Genomic DNA, 14,300 nt, shown 5'->3' with positions numbered 1-14,300 from the left:
GGAATTACGGAATTTGTGTACACACACGCAAATGTAAATAAACGTCAACTGGGCTTCCCTGGTGGCGCAGTGGTTGAGAGTCCGCCTGCCGATGCAGGGGACACGGGTTCGTGCCCCGGTCCGGGAGGATCCCACATGCCGCGGAGCGGCTGGGCCCGTGAGCCATGGCCGCTGAGCCTGCGCGTCCGGAGCCTGTGCTCCACAACGGGAGAGGCCGCAGCAGTGAAAGGCCCACATGCCGCAAAAAAAAAAAATGTCAACTAAAATTTCTCAAATGCCAGCTCATCAAATGAGTAGACTGTGTTACCGACTTGTCTCGTCAATCCATTACCGTATACCCAGCAGGACTTTAACTCCATCAGGGACTCCCAGTGCAGCAGCTGGTATTTGTTGAGTCTTACAAACAAAAACTTAAGCAAAGCACACGGCCACCTCACAGGAGATTGTGCTGCTTTCCAGCCGCTACTGGCTGACGGGCGAGGCCCTCCAGCGCCTGCCATGAGCCCCCATGGCTCATGCTACGTGGGCGTCGCAGTTTTTCATTTCTGTGTTTGTTCTGCCCGTGGTGTTTCTCCTGGACTTTTTTCCCCATCTGCTGTCCTTTATCATGATGACTGGGAGTGGCCCCAGCAAGCACCTACCTCCCCGGCCTAACTCCAGCCAACCCTGCAACTTGCTCATGCTTTTGCCCTCCAGGCTCTGAGAAGACTTTCAAAAGGGATTCAGGGTGGGGAAGCCACGGGGGAAACTCTCTCCCCTCAGCAAGCGGATTTCTTTGGCCAGGCCTGTCCTTAACCTGCCCAGTCACGTACAGGCCAGGTTCCTGGCACAGAGGCCCAACAGGGAGGAAACAGCTGCCCTGATACCGACCCTCATTCCAGAGGTTTTAGAAATGTCTTTTGAGGAATTTGGCCCTGGAAGCCCTGGAGAAGGTGTTGCCCGTTAACAAACACTGTCTTTGAAGACAGACGCCTCCTCCAAAGGTCTGCATCCAGGAGTGCAGGTGAGGAAGCCAGAGCCTGTGGCTTTTGAAGCTGCCTGTCTTCTCTGCGGTGCTGCCAGGGTCGGAGCCAACACCTAGGAAGAAGCAGGCAGCCCCACGGCCTGCCCCGGCCCGCCTGCCTGTCTGACGAGGCCCGCGGGACACTAACCGCCCCCAGTAGGAACTGCAGTTTGATGGTCTCTGTCTCCTTACATGCCTTTAGTCTGACTTTCAGGAGTGTCCACTGGGCTTACGTTTTGGTTTGTGTTTTTTTTGTTGTTTTTTTTTTTTGCCATGCTGCATGGCATACGGGATCTTAGTTCCCCAACCAGGTATCGAAGCCGTGCCCCTGCGGGGGAAGCGCGGAATCTTAACTACTGGACCGCCAGGGAAGTCCCTGGTTTTTGTTCTTAAAAAATAATTTCCACAAGTATTTTTAAAGTAAAAAATCTATCATTCTTACAAGTGTTAATAGTGATTTATAAACTGAATTTTGATAAACCTTGAGGAAACTGTTCATCTTTTAGATGATCGCAGGACGGGCAGGAGTGGAAGAGCCCAGCACTGCTCCAACGGCCCATCGCACGAAGCAGGCCGCACCTAGATGTTCTACAGACACCTTCTGTGAGAGCACTTCTTGTTGTATTCAGATTAAAGATGCAATACAAGGGACTTCCTTGGTGGTCCAATGGTTAAGAATACGCACTTCCAATGCAGGGGGCGTGGGTTCGATCCCTGGTCAGGGAACTAAGATTCCACGTGCTGTGGGGCAACTAAGCCCATGCACTGCAACTACTGAGCACGCAAGACACAATTAGAGAGCCTGCATGCCGCAACTACAGAGCCCATGCGCTCTGTAGTCTGCATGCCACGACTAGAGAGCCCACGCACTGCAACTACCGAGCCCACACGCCAGAACTAGAGAGAAGCCCACGTGCCTCAACGAAGATCCCATGTGTCACAACTAAGACCCAATGCAGCCAAAAATAAATATTTTTTTTAAAGATGCAATACAAGACTTTGTTCACTGGAGGTTCAAAAACAATTCTATTTATTAGCAGAATCTGAAAATAATTCCTGTGGAGATGGTACCTTTTTAAGGACCATTATTTTGGGGCTTTAGTGCATACTTTTTTGGGGATTTCTAATCAAATTCTGGCTTTTGGGGGCCATGGCCAAGTGCTAGGGCATGAAAACAAATCTGACCTCAGTATGACAGGCATCATAGTACTCGAGGCCCTTGAGTAAGGCAGGAGACAAGCAAGCGAGAAGGAAGTGGTTGGCGATGGGAGCTGTGCCCCAGTGGCAGAAATGGCAAAGTGATTTGCATGAAAGTGAAAGAGGGGTCATGACAAATTGTACTTTGCATTCAGTGGGATTGGTTTCACCCACCCTGATACAGGCCTGCCTTTACTACAGAGCATTTTATACGCTCAGATTTCCTGAAAGCAAGTTTCAGCAAGAAGCTGGAACGGCCTCTCGGGAAGAAGGCTGAGCTGGCAGTGAGCAGGGAGCTCCCGGGCATTTGGGCGGGGTTCACGGTATGAACACGCGGAGCCCTCTTCCCAGGCAAGAAACGGGGGAAGTTTCGAGGTGTTCTCAGGCGCAAGCAGCAGTTAGAGGAGCCAGCACTCAAATAAATAAGACACAGAAATGGAAGGAGGATGGAACTACTGTAGCAGTTCGTCTGTCCGATGGAATGGGGAAAAACTAGCTCTGGGAGTAAGAACCGAAAAAGGCAACAGTCGATTGTCAGATGAGTTCTGGCTTCTGGGGAGGACCCTTGGCTGAGGCCATCCTCTCGCTGATGCCGTGTCGCCTCAGCAGAGCCCAGCTCAAGGAACTGGGTATTGACGTAAACAACTGCTGGGGCTCTGTGGACATCTCCCCGGCCAATCCCGTGGCCACTGGTTGTGTTGACAGCTACCAACGACACTCCGAGCAGTCTCGCACGACATCCCCCATGCGGCCACAAGAGCAAAGCACGTCCTCATGGCCAAATAAGTGATCCAGTGTTACTCGCATGGGTCCTTGGACACGTTCGCCAAATAGCCCTAGGGAGGAGCTGCTACCAGCTTGGGCTCACCACTCCAGGAAGTCCCTGGGAAAGGGGGCGGGCACTGGCTCCCCACTTCAACACTGGACAGTCCACACCACCATCACTGACTTGGTCTGCTCAACTCAAGTGAGAGTCTTTAAGGGAGGATGCCTTTCTTCCTGGACATTAACATTCTTTTTTTTTTTTTCGCCATGCAGCATGGCTTGCAGGATCTCAGTTCCCGGACCAGGGATCGAACCTGTGCCCCCTGCAGTGGAAGCACAGAGTCCTAACCACTGGACCCCCAGGGAAGTCCCACTGGACATTAACATTCAAGTGAGTGCTTCTTTCACCATTTCCTAGTGTCTCTTTAAGACGCGGCCCCATCCTGCCATCCCCCAACTGCGCCAAACCCTTCCGACTGCCCACGTGCCCACCACATACCCAGCTCAGACTGCATATAAGACAGCGTTATCAAGGGCTCCCACCCCTCCCAAGGCAGGCAGAGATTGCTTGAGCAGGAGGTTCTGGGGGCCACGGTGGCTCCTGGGGCCTCACTCTGTACTCATCACTGTAGCTCGTCTCTCTGATGCCGGCTTGGTTAAAGGGAAGATGAGCATTCTCCCTAAAAAACTGTATTACAGTCGGTTGTTTCTGAGACTGTAAAGACATTATTCTTTAGGCGATTATCTTCTAAAGTGATCTTATAAAGATGTAAAGTCACAGGTCTCCAATGCAGAAAACCTTTTAAATGTCTGACATTTCCATCCTAGGTGGGACAGGTGGTAGATGTGCATTGAAGTGCTCTGGGGACGTGACCTGTAAGTAGTGAGGGGGGCAGGGTGGGCTAGAGGGTAGCTGAGCCATGACACAGTCGTCAGAGGAACCAGCCAATTCCCCGAGGCACTCTGACGTGGAGACGGCCCTTCAGATACCCCAACTGGGGCAAGGCGGCTGGGCCTCTTGTACCCCTCACTGGCTGCGTGTGGTATATTACCTTGGGTGAGGCAGCTCCCTTTTAAGGGCAATTCCTGGGGAGAGGGACTCAGATGGGGCCGGGGTCTGGGCACTGCACAGTATTCACTAACCACCATCGCCATCAGCCTGCTAATAATGAGACCACAATTATTTTAAATTATTTATTTTTTCTATAGTACATCTCATTCAAATCATGGAACAGTCTGATACATTTTTTTCCTCAAGCACAACTTAAACTCATTTCAAATGCTTATTCTTTCTTTCCTTCTTTTAATCTTTCAGGATGGACAGACACACTGTAATTGGACAAAAAAACCCACTCAAGAGTTTATTAAAAATACAGCTTCCCAGGCTCCCCCCTCCCCCCTGCCACCAGAGCTTTTGAGTGAGCATCTGGGGTGGGTCCCAGGGAGGCAAAATTTTAAAACTCCCCCCATCAATTCTGCTGTGGGTGGTCCTTGAACCATCCTTTACAGGAACACAGATTAGCACTTGTCCATGACCTATTGGAAGCAATTTCAGAAAACCCAGGAATAATTAAGTATACAGAAATAGCTCTTCTATAAAATTTCCATATAAAAATAATGGTATTTATTTACAAAGTTTGAGAATGCTACAAAATAATAATCAGGTTAGATACTTCAATCTAATAAAGTCTACATTAGGCAGGTCAGATGTGGTGTTTGCATTTTCCCCTTATTTCTCATTTAAACTGCTTAAAGCATGTGGCACCATGATGTTTCCTTCATGCAGAAAAAAGCAGAACTGTATTTTCTGGAAATAAAACCTATCAGCACATGATCAGAGTACGACATCTACAAATGAACAGGTGAACCAGCTGGGGATTTGGGCTCATGGCCTTTCTTTTTTGTCTAACCGTCAGGGTGGTGATGGCAAAGCAGCCGCCTCGAGACCTCACAGTACTGAACTGTGGGCCTCCGAGCTCCGGCGCGGCCGGTGGGTCCGCCTTTCGGGACACCGAACGGTTGAAGCCGCCACGGTTCTACTGGGGAAAACAGAACTGCAACACGCTCAGAGAAGTCTCTTAGCAGAAGAGAATCTCGGTCCCCAGAGACTTTGGGTTTGCGAGAAATCTTTGACCCCAGTCGGGAACACACAGAACCATCAGGCCATTTGCTATTAGTGCCCGACATGCTGAAGACAGCGCATGGGAAGTGACAACATGGTGAGTTTGAAGCGACAAAGCGACGGGTTTTAAAACCCAAACGTGATCTGGGGACGTCTCCTGGTTGAGACGGGTACGGACAGAAAAAAGCTAACATTGCTACAGAAGGGCCAGTTGACCTCCAACGTGCGTGAAGGGCTCTGCCCAGGGAGGAACGGGTTTCTTCTAAGCCTGGGTCTTCCGGGCCGGGACAGGCCCGAGGCTGACACCACAGCCTCTCGCCGGGACCCACGGGCGGAGTCCACTCCTGCTGCTCAGCTGTTCAGCACTTGGTGTGACAGAGCGCTGATGCTAGCCCAGAAGCCCTCTGGGAGGACCCGGGTGAGGGCTGGGTTTGTAGGAGGCAGTGGGGCCTGGGAGGAGGGAGATTCGGGATGCAGGGCAGGCTCTGCCAGACAGGCTGAGGGCATCGGGCCGGTCACGCCCCCGGCCGGTTTCACATGCCTGAGTGAGTGGGGAGGGTTTGACCCTATTCTGAGGCCCTTGGTGGAGAAGGGGCGAGTCCTGCCCCCACGTGTCCACTACGCTGGCTTCTAAGGCAGCTACAGGCAGAGGACCAAAGTCCGATCTGCTGGAGTAGCAAGGGGTCACGACAGCATGGAATTCACAGGCCTTCGTGTAAAGCGAAGGCCCTGTAAGAATACAGGATTTTATCTGAAAGTACAGCTGCACAGAAGTAAGCGAATATACTTTCTTCTGTCACAAGAGCGTGGTCAGTGCACACCTGCGGCCACTGAAACTTCTGTACTTGTCAGGGACTCCCAGGTCAGAACTGGAGGGGCAGAGTTTATGCCCTCACCTTTTCTTCCTTAGCACAGTGTGAGTGTAGAAGTAGGTGGGAAAACGGGGTCCCGAAGGTTATCTACGCACAGCTTTCCAGAGAGATCTTGGCTAATTCCTGAGAAATGTAATTTACGTGGGCATTAGCTTGAACTTTTTAGAAAACGGTAAAGTCAGCGTCAGACACTATTTTCCTTTTGGGTAATAGTCTTCGGCTTGAATGGAAGTTAAGCAAATGAACTGAACGTTGTATGACTGTGAATCAGAGGGCAGGGAGGCACGTTTCTGAGGGCCGCTCAAGCGGCGTCCTGCAGGGGCCCTGGCACACCCCGTGGGTCTGGATAAATGTGGGAGTGATCGTCAGTGCTGGGGGACCACTGCTTCGGGTGCCTGAAAATGGGGAACCTATTTGGGAAAATGATCCTCAGGTAGTCTTCAGCTCTGCTAAAACTAGTCCATATGCAGGATAAAAGATTCTCTTTTATACATCTAATATGAAAGGTAGATCTTTATGTATCTAACAACTTGTAAAACTAGAAGAAAACACCTAGAAAAGTTCTCCATTTCTACTCACTTTCCTATTGTGTAGGTTCAGTTGGAAGGTAACAGAGCCAACAAGGAGACCTCCATGGGTTAGAATGTTCTCTTAGTTTATGGCTACTGCTGGTAGCTAAGTTTGGTTTTCTTTTATTAATCTTAGAAATTCCCTGACAGACTCCAAAATGTACACTGAAAGCTGGAAGAGTGGGGCCTTTGGAATTTAGCAGAGATTCCCAAGTGCACGTTATGGGGTAGGGTGGCCTGGTAGGGAGGTCTTTCAATTGTCTGATTCAGAACAGAAGTCACTTTCTCAGGGGGCCTTCCCCGGATACCGCCAGCCAGAGTAGCCTTTCCCCCGCTGCCCCATGACCCTGTCATTGTTTCCATAGCACGAATCAACCTGAGCATCTTCTGTTCTGTATTCACTCACACACTTACTGAAGGATTAAATCTTCCCATTCACTGTCCAGCCCCCACCCTGCAGGGACCACTGTGGCAGTGCAGCCCTGAAGGCCACCTCACAGATGTGCCCGAGGCGAGGGGCCTGGTGAGGTATCAGAGGCCACGTGAAGTGACTCACGCATGAAGCTAACCAGGCTTCGCCCCCCTGTGTGTGGTTCTTGTAGGAAGAGCTGAGGCAGTTTCCTTCCTTTGCTAACCCTGCCCCACCCATGCCCACTAAGCTCTGACGGTCCCAGGGCCCAGGTTACACCCAAACTTTGCTGTCTCTACAACCTGAGCAGCCCAGAAAGGGCTGTGTTTTACCAAACAGCCGAGTTTCTGATGTCTGCACGGCTAAAGTGAGCCACGCCTTTGTGGAATTCTCTCTGCTTGAATTACCTGCAGGGGCTCATGTGTACCTGGGGGCTGCCCCTGGCATCATTTTTCAGGTAGGGCAGAGTATGGGGACAACTGTAAATTCTGCTAACGAAGAGAGTTATCCTCTTTATCCTGGTAAAGTGGCAGCCAACTGCAGACAGTTTTCTCCCCACCATTTCTAGAAGACAGGGGTCATTTGTAAAGTTTTGCAGGGGGGCGGGCAGCGCTGAGAGGTGAGGAATCACCGTCTCAGCACCTCCTTTCCTGGCCCCTCCCCAAGGTCCTCCGTGATCATAAGGCACAGTTTATGCCAACACTTCCTGAAGCTGCGCCCATCACCTTGTCATCACAGGAGAAAATGAAGCGGGTCAGACAGACGCGCAGCGGGGAAGGGCAGGAAGTGTGGGCGGCTGCCTGGGCGCCGTGGGCACTGCCTGGACCCTCCCACATCAGGGCCAAAGACGCCAGGCTTGGTGCCACCTGCGCGGGTGCTAAACGGATCACGACTTCACTGACTGGGCGACACCGTGCACCGGAAAGGTTACCGAATACACTGGCGCTTGAGGGAAAAGGGGACTCTTGAACTTCCCCCAAGCAGAGTGTAACCAGCACCCTCTGGGAGGGGTGTCCGCGTGTGTGTGTACATGTGCGTGTGCAAATAACCCCAAGTGCTACTCCTATAGAGAAGCCTGGATGTTGTAACCACAATTTCCTTTTTTTTTTTTTTCTGTTTGATTTCTATATGAAATTGTGACTGAGTAATGAACTTCAGAACCACATAAATCTGTTTAGGGGAGAAGCAGAAGAATGACAGAATTTCTCTTTCTAAACATCTGAGTCTAGCTTTCTGCTCAGGTAAAGCCTTACACCCGTGACAACACATCCTGTGACCACAGTGTGACTCTGCTGGGCATCCTCAGCAGTAACCCAAGGGTGTCACTGAGGAACGGAGGCCACTTCCTGCCAAACAAACACCACACGCTGCTCGCTGGCTGTGGAGGCCACTGATGGGGCACCAGTAACGAATGGTAAGAGGAGTCTTTGGTTGCTTTTTCTTTTAAACCCATATTTTATCAGCAGCAGAGAGAGAACAGATGAGGGAGGGGATCGGTGCCCCACGAACTCTGGCAAGGAGCCTGCTACCTGGTAGAGGAGTGCTCACTATTGGTGTACCTGTCATGAACGCTGATGTGTGGCCCTGGGACCTGCGGCATGGTATTCTGAAGTCTGAAAAGCCCGCTGTGGCCCTGGGCCTCTCCAGGTCCCCGCTGGGCCCCTTTCAAGTCCAGGGGCAAGAAAAGTTGGGCTCGGGAGAGGGAGAGGCAGCCTGAAGGAGACCCGGTTTTTCCTTGATGGTGCAGCTGACACCTTCCAGGCAGAACGTGCCCTGGAGGCCCTTGGGCCCTCCCTCCCGCGCCCACCCCGGCCTCAGGGTGGCCCGGAACTCAGGCTGCTACGGGGCCCTCCTGCACCTGCCTCCACCTCTCCGGCCCCTCCGCACTCTGAGTCTGCGCTATGGCTTATTCCTGATGGAATGCGTTTTGTCTCAAAGGAACTTAGAGTTGTACATCCTTGTGTACTGGTTGTTTGGGTCAGCCAGGCCCTTCCCCGCCGGCTCACTGTGGGCACCGGCTCCCGCGCTCCCCTGCGGGGCTTAGGGAAGAGCCGGTTTGGGCTGAGCCCAGCACTGAGCCCACAGACGCTGGATGCATAATCTCGGGGCAAATCCAAATGATTCAAGTCAGAGATTTAGAGTTAATCTTCCATTATCGTTTGCTCCTTTCCAAGACCTTAACTAATGTGCGCTTAGGTCGGGGTTTGGCTGTGGTGGCAGTGTCTCCACACTCATATTCAGAGGGGCGGGAAGTGAACCCAGCAGTGCGCGGTTCCTAGCGGCATCTTTGGCTCTGACCTGACAGTCTATGTCCTGATCTACCGCACACCCAGTCACCTGGAGTGCTCAACGTTTTTTGGTGTTTCTGTGAAACACTGAATATCGGGTGAGTTTGAAATGCGTTTGACCCAGGAATCAACCCAATATGGTCATTTTGATGAATGAGAATGTACCAAAGGTGACATGGACAGGAAAACATTGCTGTTCGTATTCTGGAAATACTTTTCAGACAAAAGTAATGACAGTTCATTTTCACAAATTGCACACGGGGTGAAATCATACAATTACGGCAGGGAACTTGTAAGCAAGCAACTCGGTCATAGGGACTTGTTCCTTTGTTTTGTTCTAGGTGAAAAAGCGGTATGAAATGCATAGCTCTGATTAAAACGATAGAGACAATTTTCTTCTCTTGTAAAACTCCAGATTTAGGTTGCTGGCGAAAGGCAGTGCTGGCAAAGTATTTAATGCACGTGGAAATGCTATTCTATTTTGGCTTCCAGAAGTAGCCCTAGAAAATTCTATGCACCAATGCATTGGCTAATAGTGATCATTTCAGTTTGACTATAAATTATTCTAAATGTCACTTAAGTACTCAAGAATTAGCGTTCGCTCCTTTCTAGAAGCCGTCTAAGGCAGCTGATGCGTAAAGCACCTCGACTAGACTTTCAACTAGTTCAGCGGTTCAATCTGTGCTCCTTGGGCCACGAGGGTCTCCATCCCTCGCTGTACAGCTCCTCCCACCGGGAACCTCTCGCGTTCAGCTCCGCCTCGTGAAAGGCAGCCCAGAGCAGGGAGCGGGGCGTGGGGCACACGGCCGTCGGGGACTGTTCATGGAGCCACCTCGGCAATAAGGAGGGCTGCGTGGGTTTGGGGGCCACGGCGCCCCGCCTCACGGAAGATAAATGCGCTGCGTTCGTGCTGCCAAGTCAGGGACTATCCCCTCTGCCACCTCCGAGTACGTGCTTTGTTTGCCATGTGATCTACTGCTCTGTCGTTCAGGGTTTTCATTCACACTACGTTAACTTTCACCTCAATCCTCTCAGCCTTCAGGTAATTTGCTTATTGTGTTTCCCTAGTTTTCACTGAACACACAGTGCAAACAAAGGCAAAGACCGAAGCAATCGTTTCAAACACAAGAGCTCACACTAAAAACACACATGAGCATCAAAGAGCAGAACGTGGGTCTGCGCCTGTCTTTATTCTGGGGAGGAGGAGTCCTCCTCGTCCTCGTCCTCGTCCTCGTCGTTGAGGGAACAGGGGGTCTCGCCTCGGGACTCAGAGCAGTGGGAGGCCGCACTGCCGGACCGGTGAGTGTCTGCGGCCAGGAGCCGCCCCGTTGCTAAGGCCACTTCAGCATCCAAGCACAACCCTTGGTTTGCACTAGCAAACAATTGAAAACACACAGGCTCATTAACGTGGTGGATGTCTCAAGCTTTGGAGAACACAGGGAAAAGAACCCGGGGAAGGGGGGAGCCGCAGGCCAGCCCTGCCGGAGCCGCCTGGGACCCGGCCGGCCGGCGCAGCACACTGGCTCTCCCCCTCCAGGGAGGGTCAGGGCTTCGCGGCTCGCCCTTCTCACCCTGAAAAAATACGTACCTTGATTGGGACAAGGTGGCACCAGCGGTCAGGTCTAAGTTTGAAACTGACTGGGTAGAGTTCAAAAGCAGTCCCTGATTTAACCACGACGGTCCTGTGGAGATATCTACGAGGAAAAACAAAAACAGATGGCAGCTCTGTAAGTTCCGTGGCTGCTTTTGTTATGGCGTGAAGAAAACACAGACAAGTAAGGCCATCGGCCTGTTCTGAATTACAGCCGGACGAGTCTCCTGCCCTGGGAAGAACCCAGGTTTCTTCAGCTTGGAAAATAGAACTTAAGAGCGGTGGGTGGGTGGGTGGGTGGGGGGAATACAGGAAGGCAGACTACGGCAGGAAAGAATTCAAATTAAACCAATCACAGACTCTTCATTCTTTCTTCTTACAGAAGACCTCGAGAGGGCAGCTCACTCAGTACAGTGAGAGCCGTACTACTCCTGAACACCCGCCCAACTCAGCACAAAAGCCTCTGGCCGGGGCGTTAACAAGCTGAGCACGAGTGGGTGCAGACAAAGTCAAGTCGCAATGCCTTAGGCCAGAAGGACAGACACATTTTTGCCCAAGGCCCCCAGCACGCCGTCCTTTCGTGCCCCCTGGTGAACTCAGTGCTATTAGGCACCAGAGGCCTAGTCTTCTTCCTGGTACCCTCTGCTTTACAACTTGAACTAGACCTTATTTTAAAAGGCCACGCACAGTCGCGTTTTTCATGAGGGCGAGAGAGGCGTTGCTGTTTTAGTCTGTATGAAACATTTTGGCTACGTCCTTGCAATCTCATTTTCTATGCATTTACCATAGTTTTCCTATCACGACCTTGACCAATTCTTATTGTACTTCGACTTGTTTAAACGCTTGTCTCCTTATCTAGAATGTTAGCTCAGAGAAGGCAGTGACTGGAACATCTGAGATCTGTTACCACACGAAGGAGTACCATCTCTTTCAACGGTGAGTTTACAACACAGGTGGTAGGTACAGCAGAAATGCATTCCTAAAAAAAGAAACTTATTTGACTTACGTTGTGAGATAAGACCAAGTGTATGCTGAGAAAGTGTAATTTGCCAAATAAGCTTTTATTATACTTTATAAAACTATTTTGATTATCACTGTGCAAAAAGGAAAAGAAACTGTGTACTGGGATTGGGAACTCCACTATCCTGGCACTACCTGACCAAGTGAGAAGCTTCCCACGTAGGAAAAAAGTAAACTAAATGACTACATTCATCTTAAAATGGCCTTGTGGATCTTTTCTTCCCAGGCGAACTAAGGCAGCTGTGGGGAAAAAAACAACAACAAAAACCCTTCAATTCTAAGAAGAAGAGTAGACTTTAAACACATGCAATAAGAACAAGTCCGTACATAATGAAATTAAGGCCAGAATCCTGTGCTAAGTGTTATCAATTAGTATATATGGAAACCTTCTGCCAGAACACAGCTCTTGACACATTTTCTTTTCACAGTGGCTCTGAGAAGCCAACATTTCTTTCTTTCCTAGGACCCACACAACGGTTCTCACAACCCTCCTCAAGAGCCACCCTGTCCCTCCACATACTGAAGGCACACACGCTTCTGCTTCTGAACTAACCTGAAAGTCTGTATCCCGGTCTGCAAACAAGGTCACAAAGAGATCAAAGCCACAGAGCCCGCCTAATCGCCCTGAGTCTTTTCACTGAGAATGAGCTAAAATAAAGTCCTGGTGATTTATGGAGTAAGAGCTTTATGCAGACCCTGCTGGACGGCTAGGATGCCTGAGCTGCTAATAAAACAGGAGGTCCTTCTCTGGGGGGAGCGAGGGGAGCACGGAGCGGGTCGGGGTGAGGACGGGGAACTGGGTCGCTGAGGGGCAAGAAGAGGGGGTCCCATTTGCAGGAGGCGGGTGGTGCGAATTTAAAAACTAAATCCAACAGAAACCAAATCTCAATCAACAGACTCTTGTGTTGTGACTAAAGGGCCAAAACCATAAAACAAAATAAAAACAACCTCTTTGCTTATATTTGACTTAATATACTTTAGAATTTCTCATCATGTTTTAAAGGCATTTTAATATTAGTTCTAGGTAGTAATGCTTATAAATGAAGGAAACTGGCAAAAGCAAAGGCCAAAGAATGCTTTTGTCTATACATCCAAATTCTATGTGCAGAATATACCACAGTCTTAGGAACTAGGACAGTCATAAAGAAAATTTCTGAATTAGTGAAAATCTGAATTTTAGAACATGCAAAACATAGTGTTTCCATTTTCAAGTACACTCACTATACTCTTAAAACACCCCAATTTAAAAATGGGCAAAGGATCTGAATAGACATTTCTACAAGGAAGATAAACAAATCGCCAGTAAACACATGAAGAGATGCTCACCATCATCCGTCATGAGGAAAATGCAAACTGAAACCACCGTGAAACACCACTTCACATCCACCAGGATGGTTGCGATAAAAAAGACGAACAAGCGTGGAGAAGGATATGGAGAAATCAGAACCCTGGTACATGGCTGGTAGGATTGTAAAACAGTACAACTGCTTTGGAAAATAGTTTGGCAGTTCCTCCGAATGTTAAATACAGTTTATCATATGACCCAGCAATTCCACTGCTTGGCATACACCCAACAGAACCAAAAGCTTATGTTCATAAAAAAACATGTACAAGAATGTTTATAGCAACATCATTCATAATAGCTAAAAACTGAAAACAATCCCAATGTCCTCCAACTAACAAATGGATTAAAAAAATGTGGTATGTCCACAAAACGGCAATAAAAAGGGATGAAGCAGGATGGATGAATCTTGAAAACATTACATTAAGTAAAAGAAGTCAGTCACCAAGGCTACATATTATATGATTCCATTTATATGAGAGGTCCAGAATGGACAAATTCACAGTGACAGGAAGTAGATCAGTGGTTGCCAGGAGCCGGGAGGAAAGGAGGAATAAAGGGTGACTGCTAGTGTATGTGGGGTTTCTTTTTGGGGTGATAAGATGTTTTAGAATGAGATAATGGTTGGTGATGACTGCATAATAACCCTGTAAATATACTTAAAACCACTGAATTGTACACTTTAAAATGTATTTTGGGCTTCCCTGGTAGCGCAGTGGTTAAGAATCCACCTGCCAATGCAGGGTACACGGGTTCAAGCCCTGGTCTGGGAAGAACCCGCATGCCGTGGAGCAACTAAGCCTGCACATCACAACTGTTGAGCCTGTGAGCCACGACTACTGAGCCCGCGCGCCTTGAGCCCATGCTCCGCAACAAGAGAAGCCACCGCAATGAGAAGTCCACACACAGCAACAAAGAGTAGCCCTGCTAGCCGCAACTAGAGAAAGCCCGCGCGCAGCACCAGAGACCCAACGCAGCCAAAAATAAATAACTTTTTTAAAAAAATGGTGTATTAATGGTACATGAATTAAATCTCAATTTTAAAAAATTACCATACCATTTCACATCCACCTGCCTGGGAAGATAAAACTCTTTCACTCTGCAGGTGAGAATGTAACCTGG

At 49.6% G+C, this 14,300-nt stretch overlaps 1 protein-coding gene across 13 annotated transcripts in view; it reads right to left on the bottom strand.

Moving 5' to 3' along the window:
* Nucleotides 1-3,384: 3,384 nt before the first annotated feature.
* TFDP2 (transcription factor Dp-2) overlaps nucleotides 3,385-14,300 on the bottom strand; it is a 172,427-nt gene continuing 161,511 nt past the window's right edge. For 7 of the 13 annotated variants that reach the window (XM_079922936.1, XM_079922934.1, XM_079922945.1 and 4 more), the window contains 2 exons: nucleotides 10,814-10,919; nucleotides 3,385-10,597 (listed from right to left, as the gene is read on the bottom strand). In XM_079922936.1, the coding sequence (XP_079779062.1) occupies nucleotides 10,414-10,597; nucleotides 10,814-10,919 (290 nt within the window). In that variant the 3' untranslated portion in view covers nucleotides 3,385-10,413. The remainder of the gene's footprint in view (nucleotides 10,598-10,813; nucleotides 10,920-14,300) is intronic. The other 6 variants (XM_079922942.1, XM_079922943.1, XM_079922938.1 and 3 more) reach the window with 3 other exon arrangements.

The sequence above is a fragment of the Stenella coeruleoalba genome (genome assembly GCF_951394435.1).
Source record: "Stenella coeruleoalba genome assembly, chromosome: 5".
In the NCBI taxonomy this organism is placed as follows: domain Eukaryota; kingdom Metazoa; phylum Chordata; class Mammalia; order Artiodactyla; family Delphinidae; genus Stenella; species Stenella coeruleoalba.
Note: the sequence above shows the minus strand (reverse complement) of the source record. Positions and strands in the feature narration are given on the sequence as shown.